General features: G+C 47.9%; 1 protein-coding gene and 1 non-coding gene across 2 annotated transcripts in view; both read left to right on the top strand.

Annotated features, from left to right (window-relative positions):
• The window catches only part of LOC124720315 (guanine nucleotide-binding protein subunit beta-2), a 144,814-nt gene that overhangs the window by 26,839 nt on the left and 102,990 nt on the right, over positions 1-14,985 (top strand). The window contains exon 2 of the mRNA XM_047245620.1: positions 5,225-5,304. Within this exon, the coding sequence (XP_047101576.1) occupies positions 5,233-5,304 (72 nt within the window). The 5' untranslated portion in view covers positions 5,225-5,232. The remainder of the gene's footprint in view (positions 1-5,224; positions 5,305-14,985) is intronic.
• On the top strand, positions 11,099-11,173 carry Trnat-ugu. The gene has a single exon. It is a non-coding gene; the product is annotated as a tRNA-Thr (tRNA).

Genomic DNA, 14,985 nt, shown 5'->3' with positions numbered 1-14,985 from the left:
AGGTGTGCCGCAGGGGAGTGTCGTAGGACCGTTGCTATTCACACTATATATAAATGACCTGGTGGATAACTTCGAAGTTCACTGAGGCTTTTTGCGGATGATGCTGTGGTATATCGAGAGGTTGTAACAATGGAAAACTGTAGTGAAATGCAGGAGGATCTGCAACGAATTGACGCATGGTGCAGGGAATAGCAGTTGAATCTCAATGTAGACATATGTAATGTGCTGCGAATACATAGAAAGAAAGATCCTTTATTATTTAGCTACAATATAGCAGGTCAGCAACTGGAAGCAGTTAATTCCATAAATTATCTGGGAGTAGACAATAGGAGTGTTTTAAAATCGAATGATCATATAAAGTTGACCGTCGGTAAAGCAGATGCCAGACTGAGATTCATTGAAAGAATCCTAAGAAAATGCAATCCGAAAACAAAGGAAGTAGGTTACAGTACACTTGTTCGCCCACTGCTTGAATACTGCTCAGCAGTGTGGGATCCGTTCCAGATAGGTTTGATAGAAGAGACAGAGAAGATCCAACGGAGAGCAGCACGCTTCGATACAGGATGATTTAGTAATCGCGAAAGCGTTACGGAGATGATAGATAAACTCCAGAGGAAGACTCTGCAGGAGAGACGCTCAGTAGCTCGGTACGGGCTTTTGTTGAAGTTTCCAGAACATACCTTCACCGAGGAGTCAAGCAGTATATTGCTCCGTCCTACGTATATCTCGCGAAGAGACCGTGAGGATAAAATCAGAGAGATTAGAGCCCACACAGAGGCATACCGACAATCCTTCTTTCCACGAACAATACGAGACTGGAATAGAAGAGAGAACTGATAGAGGTACTCAAGGTACCCCCCGCCACACACCGTCAGGTGGCTTGCAGAGTATGGATGTAGATGTAGATGTATATCCAAAGCTTTTAGAATTTTCTAACGTCTCAGCAGGTGAAGTCTCGGTTTGTAATTCATAACAGGCTCCTCGCATAGTTGACTGTGACAGCTTTACGTTGTGAAGTCTTGGCTGTACCGCCACCGCTGTGTCCGGCAGTGCGCAAATCAGCGCCGCGGGTAATCGATTTACGCGACGTAAGGCCTTCCGCGTTGGAATTCCACAGCTGCCGGGAAGCCTTACGACTTGGCGACTAAGCCGTCAACAGGTGTCGGAGGCAGCGATCGATAACACACCGCCCACCGTAACACGTCTGTCGCGTGCTTTCCGCCTTTCGTGCTGGCTTTGGAATTATATTCGTAAATACATTAAATGCATTCTGTAGAATAGAATGACGACAGTGAAAATTTGTGGCGGACTGGGACTCAAACCCGAATTTCCCGCTTGCCTTCTGTTTTTCAGTCCAGACCCAAAATTGTATATGTCGTCAACCATGCGCCGACAACCCGTACTTGTACACCTATTATGTATATCCTATAAAAATGACTTACTTTTAATAATATCGATATTTATATATGCGTTTGGAGAGAGAGAGAGAGAGAGAGAGAGAGAGAGAGAGAGAGAGAGAGAGACAGAGAGAGAGAGATTTCTGATTGAGATTTTTAAGTCGTAACTGGTACCTGAATTTTGGTTGCTGCCTCTTTGAATGATCAGCTTCTGCACCAGTTGTTGACGTATTACAATTTGGAGGAAGTTATTGTTCTTTAAGGTTTAAAATACGACTCTGTTAGTTGCTTGGGCGTATTGCGGATAGCTTTGAGCCCAAGTTTGCGTAGCTTTTCATACCTAAGGGACCACTGTTGTAAGTAAGTTAGATCAAACAGCAATCTGCTTTTAGTGAGAAAAGGAGATTGCATGGCACACAAACTTCCTTCAAACTACACGTCCTGCTACATCAGAATTGGTCAGTGGAGTTCAGCACCATACTATTGTTCAAAAATGGCTCTGAACACTATGGGACTTAACTTCTGAGGTCATCAGTCCCCTAGAACTTAGAACTACTTCAACCTAACTATCCTATGGACATCCATGCCCGAGGCAGGATTCGAACCTGCGACCGTAGCGGTCGCGTGGTTCCAGACTGTAGCGCCTAGAACCGCTCGGCCACTGCGGCCGCCCATACTATTGTACAAGAACATAATTCCATTACTGCAATTAAGAAATTATGAGAGGTTGTTACGAATCGAATGAAAACTATAGAGAATTCGTTTCTCTTCCTGTACTTTTGTAAACTTTGTACACTTACGGCTGGTCCCGGCAGAGGTTCGAGTCCTTCTTTGGGAATGGGTGTGTGTGTTTGTCCTTAGGATGATTTAGGTTAAGTGGTGTGTAAGCTTAGGGACTGATAACCTTAGCAGTTAAGTCCCATAATATTTCACACACATTTGAACATTTTTTTTGTACACTTACAATTGCAATTCTGTCGATTGATAGACGGCAACGACAATGAAGTTCACCTCTGTAGTGTTGGCAGAAGAGCCAACACTGTTTTTCTAGAGGAGGCCGAAATGCACGCGTTTAATTACACGCTGACTGGCGTGAGGTCTGGAACAGGACAATATCTTGAGAATTGCAAATAAACTACGTAGTTGATATAGTACTTAACTTTAATCCACAATTGTAGAACATCTCTCTTGATGATACATGCTTCAAATAATAAATATCAATTGAATACGGCGCCTTGCTAGGTCGTAGCAAATGTAGCTCAAGGCTATGCTAACTATCGTCTCGGCAAATGAGAGCGTAGTTGTCAGTGAACCATTGCTATGAACGTCGGTTGTACAACTGGGGCGAGTGCCAGTACGTCTCTCTAGACCTGCCGTGTGGCGGCGCTCGGTCTGCAATCACTGACAGTGGCGACACGCGGGTCCGGCGTATACTAACGGACCGCGGCCGATTTAAAGGCTACCACCTAGCAAGTGTGGTGTCTGGCGGTGACACGACAACCTCCTCCTTTTCCAAAAACAAGATATTTCTATTCTTCACTTCCACAAAATTTGTATACATAAATGTTTGGCAACTCTTACAGATCATTCACTCACTTTTATCACTAAAATGGCAATTTTCATTAAATGTAACAGTACCTTCTGAGCGACGGCCTAGCAACACACCCTCTTTCCACAAGAACAGATTAACAATCTTTTTTAAAATAAAATCAATTGTCCTTCTTTTTTTTTTTCGAGTCCACACCCAAAGATTCTCTAATACTATCGTTGCGGGGACTGCGCGCTAAGAAAGAAAGCAGTGAGGCACACATAAGATTAAAATCCCCATACAGGTGAGACATTTTACTTGAAAGTAGCTTGCTGGCGTCGGCGGACAAATACCATGTTGCAATTGCTGGCCAGCCGGGGTGGCCGAGCGGTTCTAAGCCCTACAGTCTGGAACCGCGCGACCGCTACGGTCGCAGCTTCGAATCCTGCCTCGGGCATGGGTGTGTGTGATGTCCTTAGGTTGGTTAGGTTTAAGTAGTTCTAAGTTCTAGGGAACTGGTACAACACTGATTTAGAAAAAACTTGTGTCAAGTCTACTAATCTCCATCTTTTCAGAGATGGTTGCTAGACCTTGATTGTTCAGTACAGAACATCGAATCATACACTTCCGAACTGTTATTTTATTGGGCTACCGGTTTCAACGATATATTACCCCATCCTTAGAGCCACTGACCGATGTGTGGGAAGATACCAAACTCAGTTCTGGTCAAAATGGGGGCCAGCATTTGACCGGAACCGAGGTTGGAATCTTCCCACACGTCGGTCAGTGGGTCTGAAGATGGCGTAATGCATCGCCGAAACTGCCAGCCAAATTAAATACACTACTGGCCATTAAAATTGCTACTCCACGAAGATGACGTGCTACAGACGCGAAATTTAACCGACGGGAATAAGATGCTGTGATATGGAAATGATTAGCTTTTCAGAGAATTCACACAAGGTTGGCGACGGTGGCGACACCTAAAACGTGCTGACATGAGGAAACTTTCCAACCGATTTCTCATACACAAACAGCAGTTGACCGGCGTTGCCTGGTGAAACGTTGTTGTGGTGCATCGTGTAAGGAGGAGACATGCGTACCATCACGTTTCCGACATTGATAAAGGTCGGATTGTAGCCTATCGCGATTGCGGTTTATCGTATCGCGACATTGCTGCTCGCGTTGATCGAGATCCGATGACTGTTGACAGAATATGGAATCGATGGGTTCCGGAGCGTAATACGGAACGCCGTGCTGGATCCCAACGGCCTCGTATCACTAACAGCCGAGATGACAGGCATCTTATCTGCATGGCTGTAACGGATCGTGCAGTCACGTCTCGATCCCTGAGTCAACAGATGGGGACGTTTGCAAGACAACAACAATCTGCACGAAAAGTTCGACGACGTTTGCAGCAGCACGGACTATCAGCTCGGAGACCGTGGCTGTGGTTACCCTTGACGTTGCATCACAGACGGGAGCGCCTGCGATGGTGTACTCGACGACGAACCTGGGTGCACGAATGGCAAAACGTCATTTTTTCGGATGAATCCAGGTTCTGTTTACAGCATCACGATGGTCGCATCCGTGTTTGGCCACATCGCGGTGAACGCACATTGGAAGTGTGTATTCGTCATCGCCATACTGGCGTATCACCTCTTGTTCGCATTGACGGCACTTTGAACAGTGGACGTTATATTTCAGAAGTGTTACGACCCGTGGTTCTACCCTTCATTCGATCCCTGCGAAACCCTACATTTCAGCAGGATAATGCACGACCGCATGTTGCAGGTCCTGTACGGGCCTTTCTGGGTACAGAAAATGTTCGACTGCTGCCCTGGCCAGCACATTCTCCAGATCTCTCACCAACTGGAAACGTCTGGTCAATGGTGGCCGAGCAACTGGTTCATCACAAATGCAAGTCACTACTCTTGATGAACTATGGTATCGTGTTGAAGCTGCATGGGCAGCTGTACCTGTACACGCCATCCAAGCTCTGTGTCACTCAATGCCCAGGCGTATCAAGGCCGTTATTACGGCCAGAAGTGGTACTGATTTCTCAGGATCTATGCACCCAAATTGCGTGAAAATGTAATCACATGCCAGTTGCAGTATAATATATTTATCCAATGAATATCCGTTTATCATCTGCATTTCTTCTTGGTGTAGCAATTTTAATGGCCAGTAGCGTAGTTGTAACTTTGTTGGTGGTGCAGCTGCAGCGTACAATTTTGTATGAGGATGCTGTATGTATGAACCTTCGTATGTGTAATATTGTTTACGTTGTTATGTGTTGCAGGCACAGAGATGGGTCCCAAGGCAGACCCCGAGACACAGGCTCTGCGCAAGGAGGTGGAAGACCTCATCGCCAAGCTCAAGGTTAGTCCGAGGGCGAACCTGTCTGCCCAGCTCTGTGTTACACTTAAAAGAAAGAAAATAAACATCGAGGATCTGTTAGATTACTTTCAATTTGGCTTCAGGAAATGAAACGTTTACAGAGAGGTAGTTCTCATGTTATGCTAGGAAAAAAAGCACTCCATCTTCAGCCCACAAGTGGCCCATCGGGACCATCCGACCGCCGTGTCATCCTCAGTTGAGGACGGGGATAGGAGGGGCGTGTGGTCAGCACACCGCTCTCCCCGTCGTTATGATGGTTTTCTGTTGCCGGAGACGCTACTATTCGGGCGAATAGCTCCTCAATTGGCATCAAGAGGCAGCAGCGCATGGCGGCCTGGATGGTCACCCATCCAAGTGCCGGCCACGCCCGACAGCGCTTATTTTCGGTGATCTGACGGGAACCGGTGTACCCACTGCACAAAGGCCGTTGCCTTATCCTTGGAACGTTTAAGAAAATTCGTAACACTTTCATAGGATTTATCTATCCTGAAAAAGCTTTCTACAATGTTAAAAGGTGCAAGATATTTGAAGTTCTCCGGAAAAATATGTGCAGGCAATAGGGAAGCAGAGGTATGATTCTATACATACAAGAACCATGTTGTTATTGTTGTAGACCTCAGTCTGAAGACTGGTTTCATGCAGTTCTCCTAGCAAGTCTGTCCTGATCAAGCCTCTTCATATCTGCAAGATACATCCAGGTCAACCTGCTTACTCTATTCATCTGTAGGTCTCTTTCTACAGTTTTTATCCCGACACTCCTATCTATGGCCAAATTACTCTTCCTTGATATCTCAGGATATCTCCTGTCAATCCATCCACTTGTCAAGTCGTGACACAAATTTACTACTAAGTCTACAACTTTGCTTCCGCCATTTTTACTCGAAGTTCGGGGCTTTATTGCGAAAAAATTACAAAAAAAAATATGATCACAGTATTGCCCATCGCTGGCCACTACATTCTCCCATCTTTCGGACAGCATACGAACCCCGTGGCGGAAGAACTGGGCGTCTTTTGTGGGGATCCATGAATCGATTCAATTTTGCGATGTCAGTGATTGCTGCGCAGACACGTATGTGTACTGCGTAATTACTGTACCATGCAAACTGTTGTGGTTGGCAGGAGAGCCAACACCGTGTTACTAGAGGAGGCCGAAATGCACGCGTTTTAGCTCACGCAGGCTGGCGTGAGGTCTGGAACAGGACAAGGAAATTAGAATTTAGAAAAACGGACGTAGTTGGTGGAATGCTTAACTTTAATCCCTTAATGATGAACGTCGCTCTTGACGGTACATGATTCACAATATCAATAGTGACTGAATATGGCGCCTTGCTAGGTCGTAGCAAAGGACGTAGCTGAAGGCTATGCTAAACTGTCGTCTCTGCAAATGAGAGCGTATGTAGACAGTGAACCATCGCTAACAAAGTCGGCTGTACAACTGGGGCGAGTGCTAGGGAGTCTCTCTAGACCTGCCGTGTGGCGGCGCTCGGTCTGCAATCACTGATAGTGGCGACACGCGGGTCCGACGTATACTAACGGACCGCGGCCGGTTTAAAGGCTACCACCTAGCAAGTGTGGTGTCTGGCGGTGACACCACACAAACATTTGGGGGTTATACTCGTCTGGTATGAGACGTCCCCCGGGGGGGGGGGGGGGGGGGGTAGAGGGCATATAAAATAAATAACACAAGCACATCAAAGCCTCGCGTTCTGGCCCTAGCCAATCAGGACCGACCGACCGCCATGTCGCCCTCTGCCATTTGCGTCGCCATCACACCGCTCTCATTGCCGTTGTCGCGTTGTTGGCTTTCTTGACGTTGGAGCTGCTACTGCGCACTCAATCGGGCTCAAAAGGCTGAGTGCGCTACAGTACAGTCCTCCCACCAAGGAAGTGCTAGTTAGCCAGACTGTTTGCCACTGATCGAAAAAGTTGGTAGTCAGAGAGGGCAACGTGTGGAGAATACAGCGGGGGGGATAGGACTTCTCATTTCAACGTTTACATGTATAGTTTGATGGGTTTTGTGACATGGGGTCGCCGGCCGGAGTGGCCGAGCGGTTCTAGGCGCTTCAGTCTGGAACCGAGCGACCCCTATGGTCGCTGGTTCGAATCCTGCCTCGGGCATGGATGTGTGTGATGTCCTTAGGTTAGTTAGGTTTAAGTAGTTCTAAGTTCTAGGGGACTGATGACCTCAGCTGTTAAGTCCCATAGTGTTCAGAGCCATTTGAACCATTTTTGACATGGGGCCGAGCACTGACCTGCTGCAAAATTACCTTTACGTGTCTGTCGCTGTATTGTGGCACTTTGTGTTTCAGTGCTGGGATCGAACGCATCAACTGCTTTCGATAATGATGTCCTGTGACTGTCTTCGTCTGAGTAGCTACCAAAACGCTCTGTCTTCCATCGTCATGGCGGTCTTCGACATCAAAATCACCGTTCTTGAGGCGTTGAAAACATTCTCTGTACGTTCTTCCACTAACAGTTCCCTCACCATTGGTCTCACCCAGCATTTTAAGAGCCACATCCGCAGATTTCTTCATGTCAAAGCAGAAAATTAAAACTTCCCGCAAATGGATAGAAAGGGCTGCGCGGGATTAGCCGAGCGGTCTAGGGCGCTGCATTCATGGACTGTGCGGCTGGTCCCGGCGGAGGTTCGAGTCCTCCCTCGTTGTTTGTCCTTAGGATAATTTAGGTTAAGTAGTGTGTAAGCTCAGGGACTGATGACATTAGCAGTTAAGTCCGATAAGATTTCACACACATTTGAACCTTTTTTTTTTTTTGGTAGAAAGGGTACGTAAGTTGACGTACTTAATCGAGAATTACCTTACCATGCAATCACAAATCGACTAATATTTTATGGCATTGTGTTTAGAGTTGCCTAAGCTTATTGTATTACACCTATGTCCAGCCACCTGAACCCCACTTGCCGCTACTGCCGTCCATTGCATTTTTTGCAATATTTTCGGCAATTCGCCCCACTAGCTCCTCACTGAATATTCACTTTACTCACCTTGTCTTCAGAATTATCGTGCAGCACAACATTACAAATGCCTGAACTGTGGTTAGTCCACGTTTCGCTTCTATACAAGGTCACACTTAAGACAAATGCTGATGATGATGATGATGAGATCCCATACTCCGAGGAGCGTAGGGGAGGCTGAGGGAGACCCGCACCGCCGACTAGGCAAGGTCCTAGGGGAGGTGGTTTGCCATTACCTTCGTCCGACTGTAATGGGGATGAATGATGATGATGAAGACAACAAAACAACACCCAGTCATCTCGAGGCAGGATCATCGAGCCTGGGACCTCGTGCGCGGGAAGCGAGAACGCTACCGCAAGGCCACGAGCTGCAGACCTTAAATACCTTCTGAAAAAAAAAACCAAAAAAAACGACCTCACATTTAAATTTATATTCGATGTTGACAAATTTCTCTTTTCCTAAAAAGCAAAGCACTCCGTCTTCAGGCCATGAGTGGCCTATCGGGACCATCCGACCGCTGTATCATCCTCAGAGGAGGATGCGGATAGGAGGGGCGTGTGGTCAGCACACTGCTCTCCCTGTCGTTATGATGGTTTTCTTTGACCGGAGCCGCTACTATTCGGTCGAGTAGCTCCTCAACTGGCATCACGAGGCTGAGTGCACCCCGAAAAACGGCAACAGCGCATGGCAGCTGGATGGTCACCCGTCCCAGTGCCGGCCACGCCCAACAGCGCTTAACTTCGGTGATCCCACGGGAACCGGTGTATCCTCTGTGGCAAGGCCGTTGCCCTTTTCCTAAAACGTTTTTCTTTTAATCGTCTTTCTGCATTTTACATTCTCACTACTTTGGCCATCATCAATTATTTAACTACACTCCTGGAAATTGAAATAAGAACACCGTGAATTCATTGTCCCAGGAAGGGGAAACTTTATTGACACATTCCTGGGGTCAGATACATCACATGATCACACTGACAGAACCACAGCCACATAGACACAGGCAACAGAGCATGCACAATGTCGGCACTAGTACAGTGTATATCCACCTTTCGCAGCAATGCAGGCTGCTATTCTCCCATGGAGACGATCGTAGAGATGCTGGATGTAGTCCTGTGGAACGGCTTGCCATGCCATTTCCACCTGGCGCCTCAGTTGGACCAGCGTTCGTGCTGGACGTGCAGACCGCGTGAGACGACGCTTCATCCAGTCACAAACATGCTCAATGGGGGACAGATCCGGAGATCTTGCTGGCCAGGGTAGTTGACTTACACCTTGCAGAGCACGTTGGGTGGCACGGGATACATGCGGACGTGCATTGTCCTGTTGGAACAGCAAGTTCCCTTGCCGGTCTAGGAATGGTAGAACGATGGGTTCGATGACGGTTTGGATGTACCGTGCACTATTCAGTGTCCCCTCGACGATCACCAGTGGTGTACGGCCAGTGTAGGAGATCGCTCCCCACACCGTGATGCCGGGTGTTGGCCCTGTGTGCCTCGGTCGTATGCAGTCCTGATTGTGGCGCTCACCTGCACGGCGCCAAACACGCATACGACCATCATTGGCACCAAGGCAGAAGCGACTCTCATCGCTGAAGACGACACGTCTCCATTCGTCCCTCCATTCACGCCTGTCGCGACACCACTGGAGGCGGGCTGCACGATGTTGGGGCGTGAGCGGAAGACGGCCTAACGGTGTGCGGGACCGTAGCCCAGCTTCATGGAGACGGTTGCGAATGGTCCTCGCCGATACCCCAGGAGCAACAGTGTCCCTAATTTGCTGGGAAGTGGCGGTGCGGTCCCCTACGGCACTGCGTAGGATCCTACGGTCTTGGCGTGCATCCGTGCGTCGCTGCGGTCCGGTCCCAGGTCGACGGGCACGTGCACCTTCCGCCGACCACTGGCGACAACATCGATGTACTGTGGAGACCTCACGCCCCACGTGTTGAGCAATTCGGCGGTACGTCCACCCGGCCTCCCGCATGCCCACTATACGCCCTCGCTCAAAGTCCGTCAACTGCACATACGGTTCACGTCCACGCTGTCGCGGCATGCTACCAGTGTTAAAGACTGCGATGGAGCTCCGTATGCCACGGCAAACTGGCTGACACTGACGGCGGCGGTGCACAAATGCTGCGCAGCTAGCGCCATTCGACGGCCAACACCGCGGTTCCTGGTGTGTCCGCTGTGCCGTGCGTGTGATCATTGCTTGTACAGCCCTCTCGCAGCGTCCGGAGCAAGTATGGTGGGTCTGACACACCGGTGTCAATGTGTTCTTTTTTCCATTTCCAGGATTGTATATATGACGGTAGTATCTGTTCCCGAAAGAACAGTTACCGTGGATGACCATGCAGCTTTGCTAGAAATGAAATGATAATTAAATGGACACCCTAGCTGCAAACAGGCGTCGATGTACTTCATTGGGGACATGTTGAAAATGTATGCCCCGACCGGAACTCGAACCCGGGATCTCCTGCTTAGGTGTGCTAGGGTGTCCATTTAATTATCATTTCATTTCTAACGAAAGCTGCATGGTCATCCACGGTAACTGTTCTTTTGGGAACAGATACTACCGTCATATATAGTTAAAAATATGGCTTCCCGGCCATTGACCTTCTTGTGCGAACGCACACGCTATGCCCGAACTCGTACGGGACTTGGTAGATTAATCTGCCACGAGTAATGAGTATGATGGGGAAACATCTATTAGGCGCACTACGAATGTAGTGGTGTGGACATGTTGGGAATGTGGATCTCACGGGGAGCGTGCAAGGCATAAGTCCGTGCAGACGCACTGTCCTCTGTGCCCTCGGTGACTCAGATGGATAGAGCGTCTGCCATGTAAGCAGGAGGTCCCGGGTTCGAGTCCCGGTCGGGGCACACATTTTCAACATGTCCCCAATGAAGTACATCAACGCCTGTTTGCAGCTAGGGTGTCCATTTAATTATCAATTATTTAGCTGCTGAAGTGGCGAAACTCCTCTTCTACACTGAAGCGCCAAAGAAAATGGTACAGGCATGCGTATTCGAATACAGAGATATGTAAAGAGGCAGAATACGATGCTGCGATCCGCAGCTCCTATATAAGACAAGTGTCTAGCGTAGTTGTTACATCGGTTACGGCACCTACAACGGCAGCGCATCAAGATTTAAGTGAATCTGTAAGTGTTGTTATAGTCGGAGCACGAGCGATAAGACAGCATCTCCGAGTTAGTGATGAAGGGATTTTCCCATATTACCGTTTCACGAGTGTACCGTGAATATCAGGAATCCAGTAAATCTTAAAATCTCCGACGTAGCTGCTACCGGAAACAGATCGTGCAAGTACGCGACCAACGACAAATTACAATGCTGGGCCATCGGCAAGTGTCAATGTCCAAACCACTCAACCAAACATCATCGATATGGGCTTTCGGAGCCGAAGGCCCACTCTTGTACCCTTGATGACTGCATGACACAATGCTTTATGCCTCACCTCGGCCTGTCAACACCAACATTGGACTGTAGATCACTGGAAACATGTTCCCTGGTCGGACGAGTATCGTTTCAAATTGTATTGAGCGATGGACGTGTACGGATATGGAGATAACCTCATGAATGCATGGACTCTGCAATGCAGCAGGGGACTGTTCAAGCTGGTGGAGGCTCTGTAATAGTCTGGGACTTGTGCAGCTGGAGTGATGTGGGACCCCTGGTATATTTAGATACAACTCTGATGGTGACACGTACGTAAGCATCCTGTCTGACCAGCGGCATCCATTCATGTCCATTGTGCATTCCGACGGACTTGGGCAATTCCAGCAGCACAATGCAACACCCACCACACGTCCAGAATTGCTACAGATTAGCTCCAGGAACACTCTTCTGAGTTTAAACACTTCCGCAAGCCATCAAACTCCCCAGACATGGACATTATTGAGCGCATGTGGTATGCCTTCCAACGTGCTAGTCAGAAGAGATTTCCATCCCCTCGAGCTCTTACGGATTTATGGACAGCCATGCAGGATTCATGGTGTCAGTTCCCTCCAGCAATACTTCGAGTCGATGCCACGTCGTGTTGCGACACTTCAGCGTGATCGCAGGGGCCCTACACGGTTTCAGGCTGGTGTCAGGTTCTTTGGCTCTTCAGTGTATTTTTAGTGTCTCATTTTCAAATTTAATTCTCTCGGCGTTACCTGATTTAATTCCATTAACCTTGTTTTGCTTTTCTTGACGTTCATTTTATATCCTGTGTTCGAGCCAAACTCCATTCCATGCAGCTGCCCTCTCAAGTCCTTTGCCGTCTGTGACAGAATTACAGTGTCATTGGAAAAACGCAAAGCTTATATTTCTCCTCCTTCCACTGCTTCCCTTTTCGGTTCTTCGTCTCTTATAGCTGCAGTCCGGTTTCTGGACAAGTTGTAAATAGCTACTCGCTCCCTGCATCGTATTAAACTGCTGCCTTCAAAATTTCAAATAAAGTAGTCCAGTGAGCTTTCTCTGCATCTTCAAATGCTATAAACGCAGGTCTCCCTTTCCCTAACTTATCAAGGATATACATAATTTTGAGGAGCCTTGTTTCCTCTCACATTTTTCAGCGCCTCCCAAATTTTTCTCGCACTGTCACATTTCCCTACTCATCTTCATCTATTCCCTCTTCTCTTTCTACAATACTGTCCTCAAGTTGACACCGTTCTTGAGACCGCCTATATCCTCACAAACCAAAACATTATGAGCACCTGTTTAATAACTTGTTTGTCCGTGTGTGGAACGAAATAAATCACTGATTCTATGTATCAGGGATACGGCAGTTTGCTGATAGGTTTGCAGAGGTATGTGGCTTTAGATGACTACGCACAAGCCATGTAATTCGCTTTAACAACTGGCCGCTGATTTGCGTACGTGGTGATGGCGCCCGGCAGCGATCCAGATGGGTCTGTAGGACTTACATTACGCGAATTTGGTCATCGAGACATCAACGCGAGTTTACTTTAATGCTCCTCAAACCACTGTAGCACGGCTCTGGTTCAGATGCATGGACAGTTATACTGGTAAAAAAATGACATCGCTGTCGGCAAAGACGTCGAGTGTGTAGGGATACAGGTAGCTCACAGTTGTCAGCATGTCTTCGATTACGGGGTGCATTCAAGTTCTAAGGCCTCCGATTTTTTTTCTAATTTACTCACCCGAAATCGATGAAACTGGCGTTACTTCTCGACGTAATCGCCCTGCAGACGTACACATTTTTCACAACGCTGACGCCATGATTCTATGGCGGCGGCGAAGGCTTCTTTAGGACTCTGTTTTGATCACTGGAAAATCGCTGAGGCAATAGCAGCACGGCTGGTGAATGTGCGGCCACGGAGAGTGTCTTTCATTGTTGGAAAAAGCCAAAAGTCACTAGGAGCCAGGTCAGGTGAGTAGGGAGCATGAGGAATCACTTCAAAGTTGTTATCACGAAGAAACTGTTGCGTAACGTTAGCTCGATGTGCGGGTGCGTTGTCTCGGTGAAACAGCACATGCGCAGCCCTTTCCGGACGTTTTTTTTGCAGTGCAGGAAGGAATTTGTTCTTCAAAACATTTTCGTAGAATGCACCTGTCACCGTAGTGCCCATTGGAACGCAATGGGTAAGGATTACGCCCTCGCTGTCCCAGAACATGGACACCATAATTTTTTCAGCACTGGCGGTTACCCGAAATTTTTTTGGTGGCGGTGAATCTGTGTGCTTCCATTGAGCTGACTGGCGCTTTGTTTCTGGATTGAAAAATGGCATCCACGTCTCATCCATTGTCACAACCGACGAAAAGAAAGTCCCATTCGTGATGTCGTTGCATGTCAACATTGTTCGGCAACGTGCCACACGGGCAGCCGTGTGGTCGTCCGTCAGCATTCGTGGCACCCACATGGATGACACTTTCCGCATTTTCAGGTCGTCATGCAGGATTGTGTGCACAGAACCCACAGAAATGCCAACTCTGGAGGCGATCTGTTAGACAGTCATTCGGCGATCCCCCAAAACAATTCCCTCCACTTTCTCGATCGTGTCGTCAGACCGGCTCATGCGAGCCCGAGGTTGTTTCGGATTGTTGTCACATGATGTTCTGCCTTCATTAAACTGTCGCACCCACGAACGCACTGTCGACACATCCAGAACACCATCACCACACGTCTCCTTCAACTATCGATGAATTTCAATTGGTTTCACACCACGCAAATTCAGAAAACGAATGATTGCACACTGTTCAAGTAAGGAAAACGTCGCCATTTTAAGTATTTAAAACAGTTCTCATTCTCGCCGCTGGTGGTAAAATTTCCATCTGCCGTACGGTGCTGCCATCTCTGGGGTGTATTGACAATGAACGCGGCCTCATTTTAAAACAATGCGCATGTATCTTTCCAGTATGGAGAAAAAAAAATCGGAGGTCTTAGAGCTTGAATGCACCTTATACTACCACAGGTCCCATGTTAGGGCAGGAGAATGTCTCACATAGCACAACACTCCTTCCACCAGTCTGCGTTAGTCGCTCGCTGCACGTTTCGAGCCGCCTTTCACCTCAATGACGGCGTTTGTGGAGACAACTATCGGTCTCGTGTTACTGAAATGTGATTCACCCTAAGAACCGACACATTTCCATTGATCGAGGGTCGAATACCGATCGTCTGACACCCACTGGAGTCATAATTGTGACATGTAAATAAGTAATGGGCATAG

The sequence above is a fragment of the Schistocerca piceifrons genome, chromosome 11, assembly GCF_021461385.2.
Source record: "Schistocerca piceifrons isolate TAMUIC-IGC-003096 chromosome 11, iqSchPice1.1, whole genome shotgun sequence".
NCBI lineage: Eukaryota > Metazoa > Arthropoda > Insecta > Orthoptera > Acrididae > Schistocerca > Schistocerca piceifrons.
Note: the sequence above shows the minus strand (reverse complement) of the source record. Positions and strands in the feature narration are given on the sequence as shown.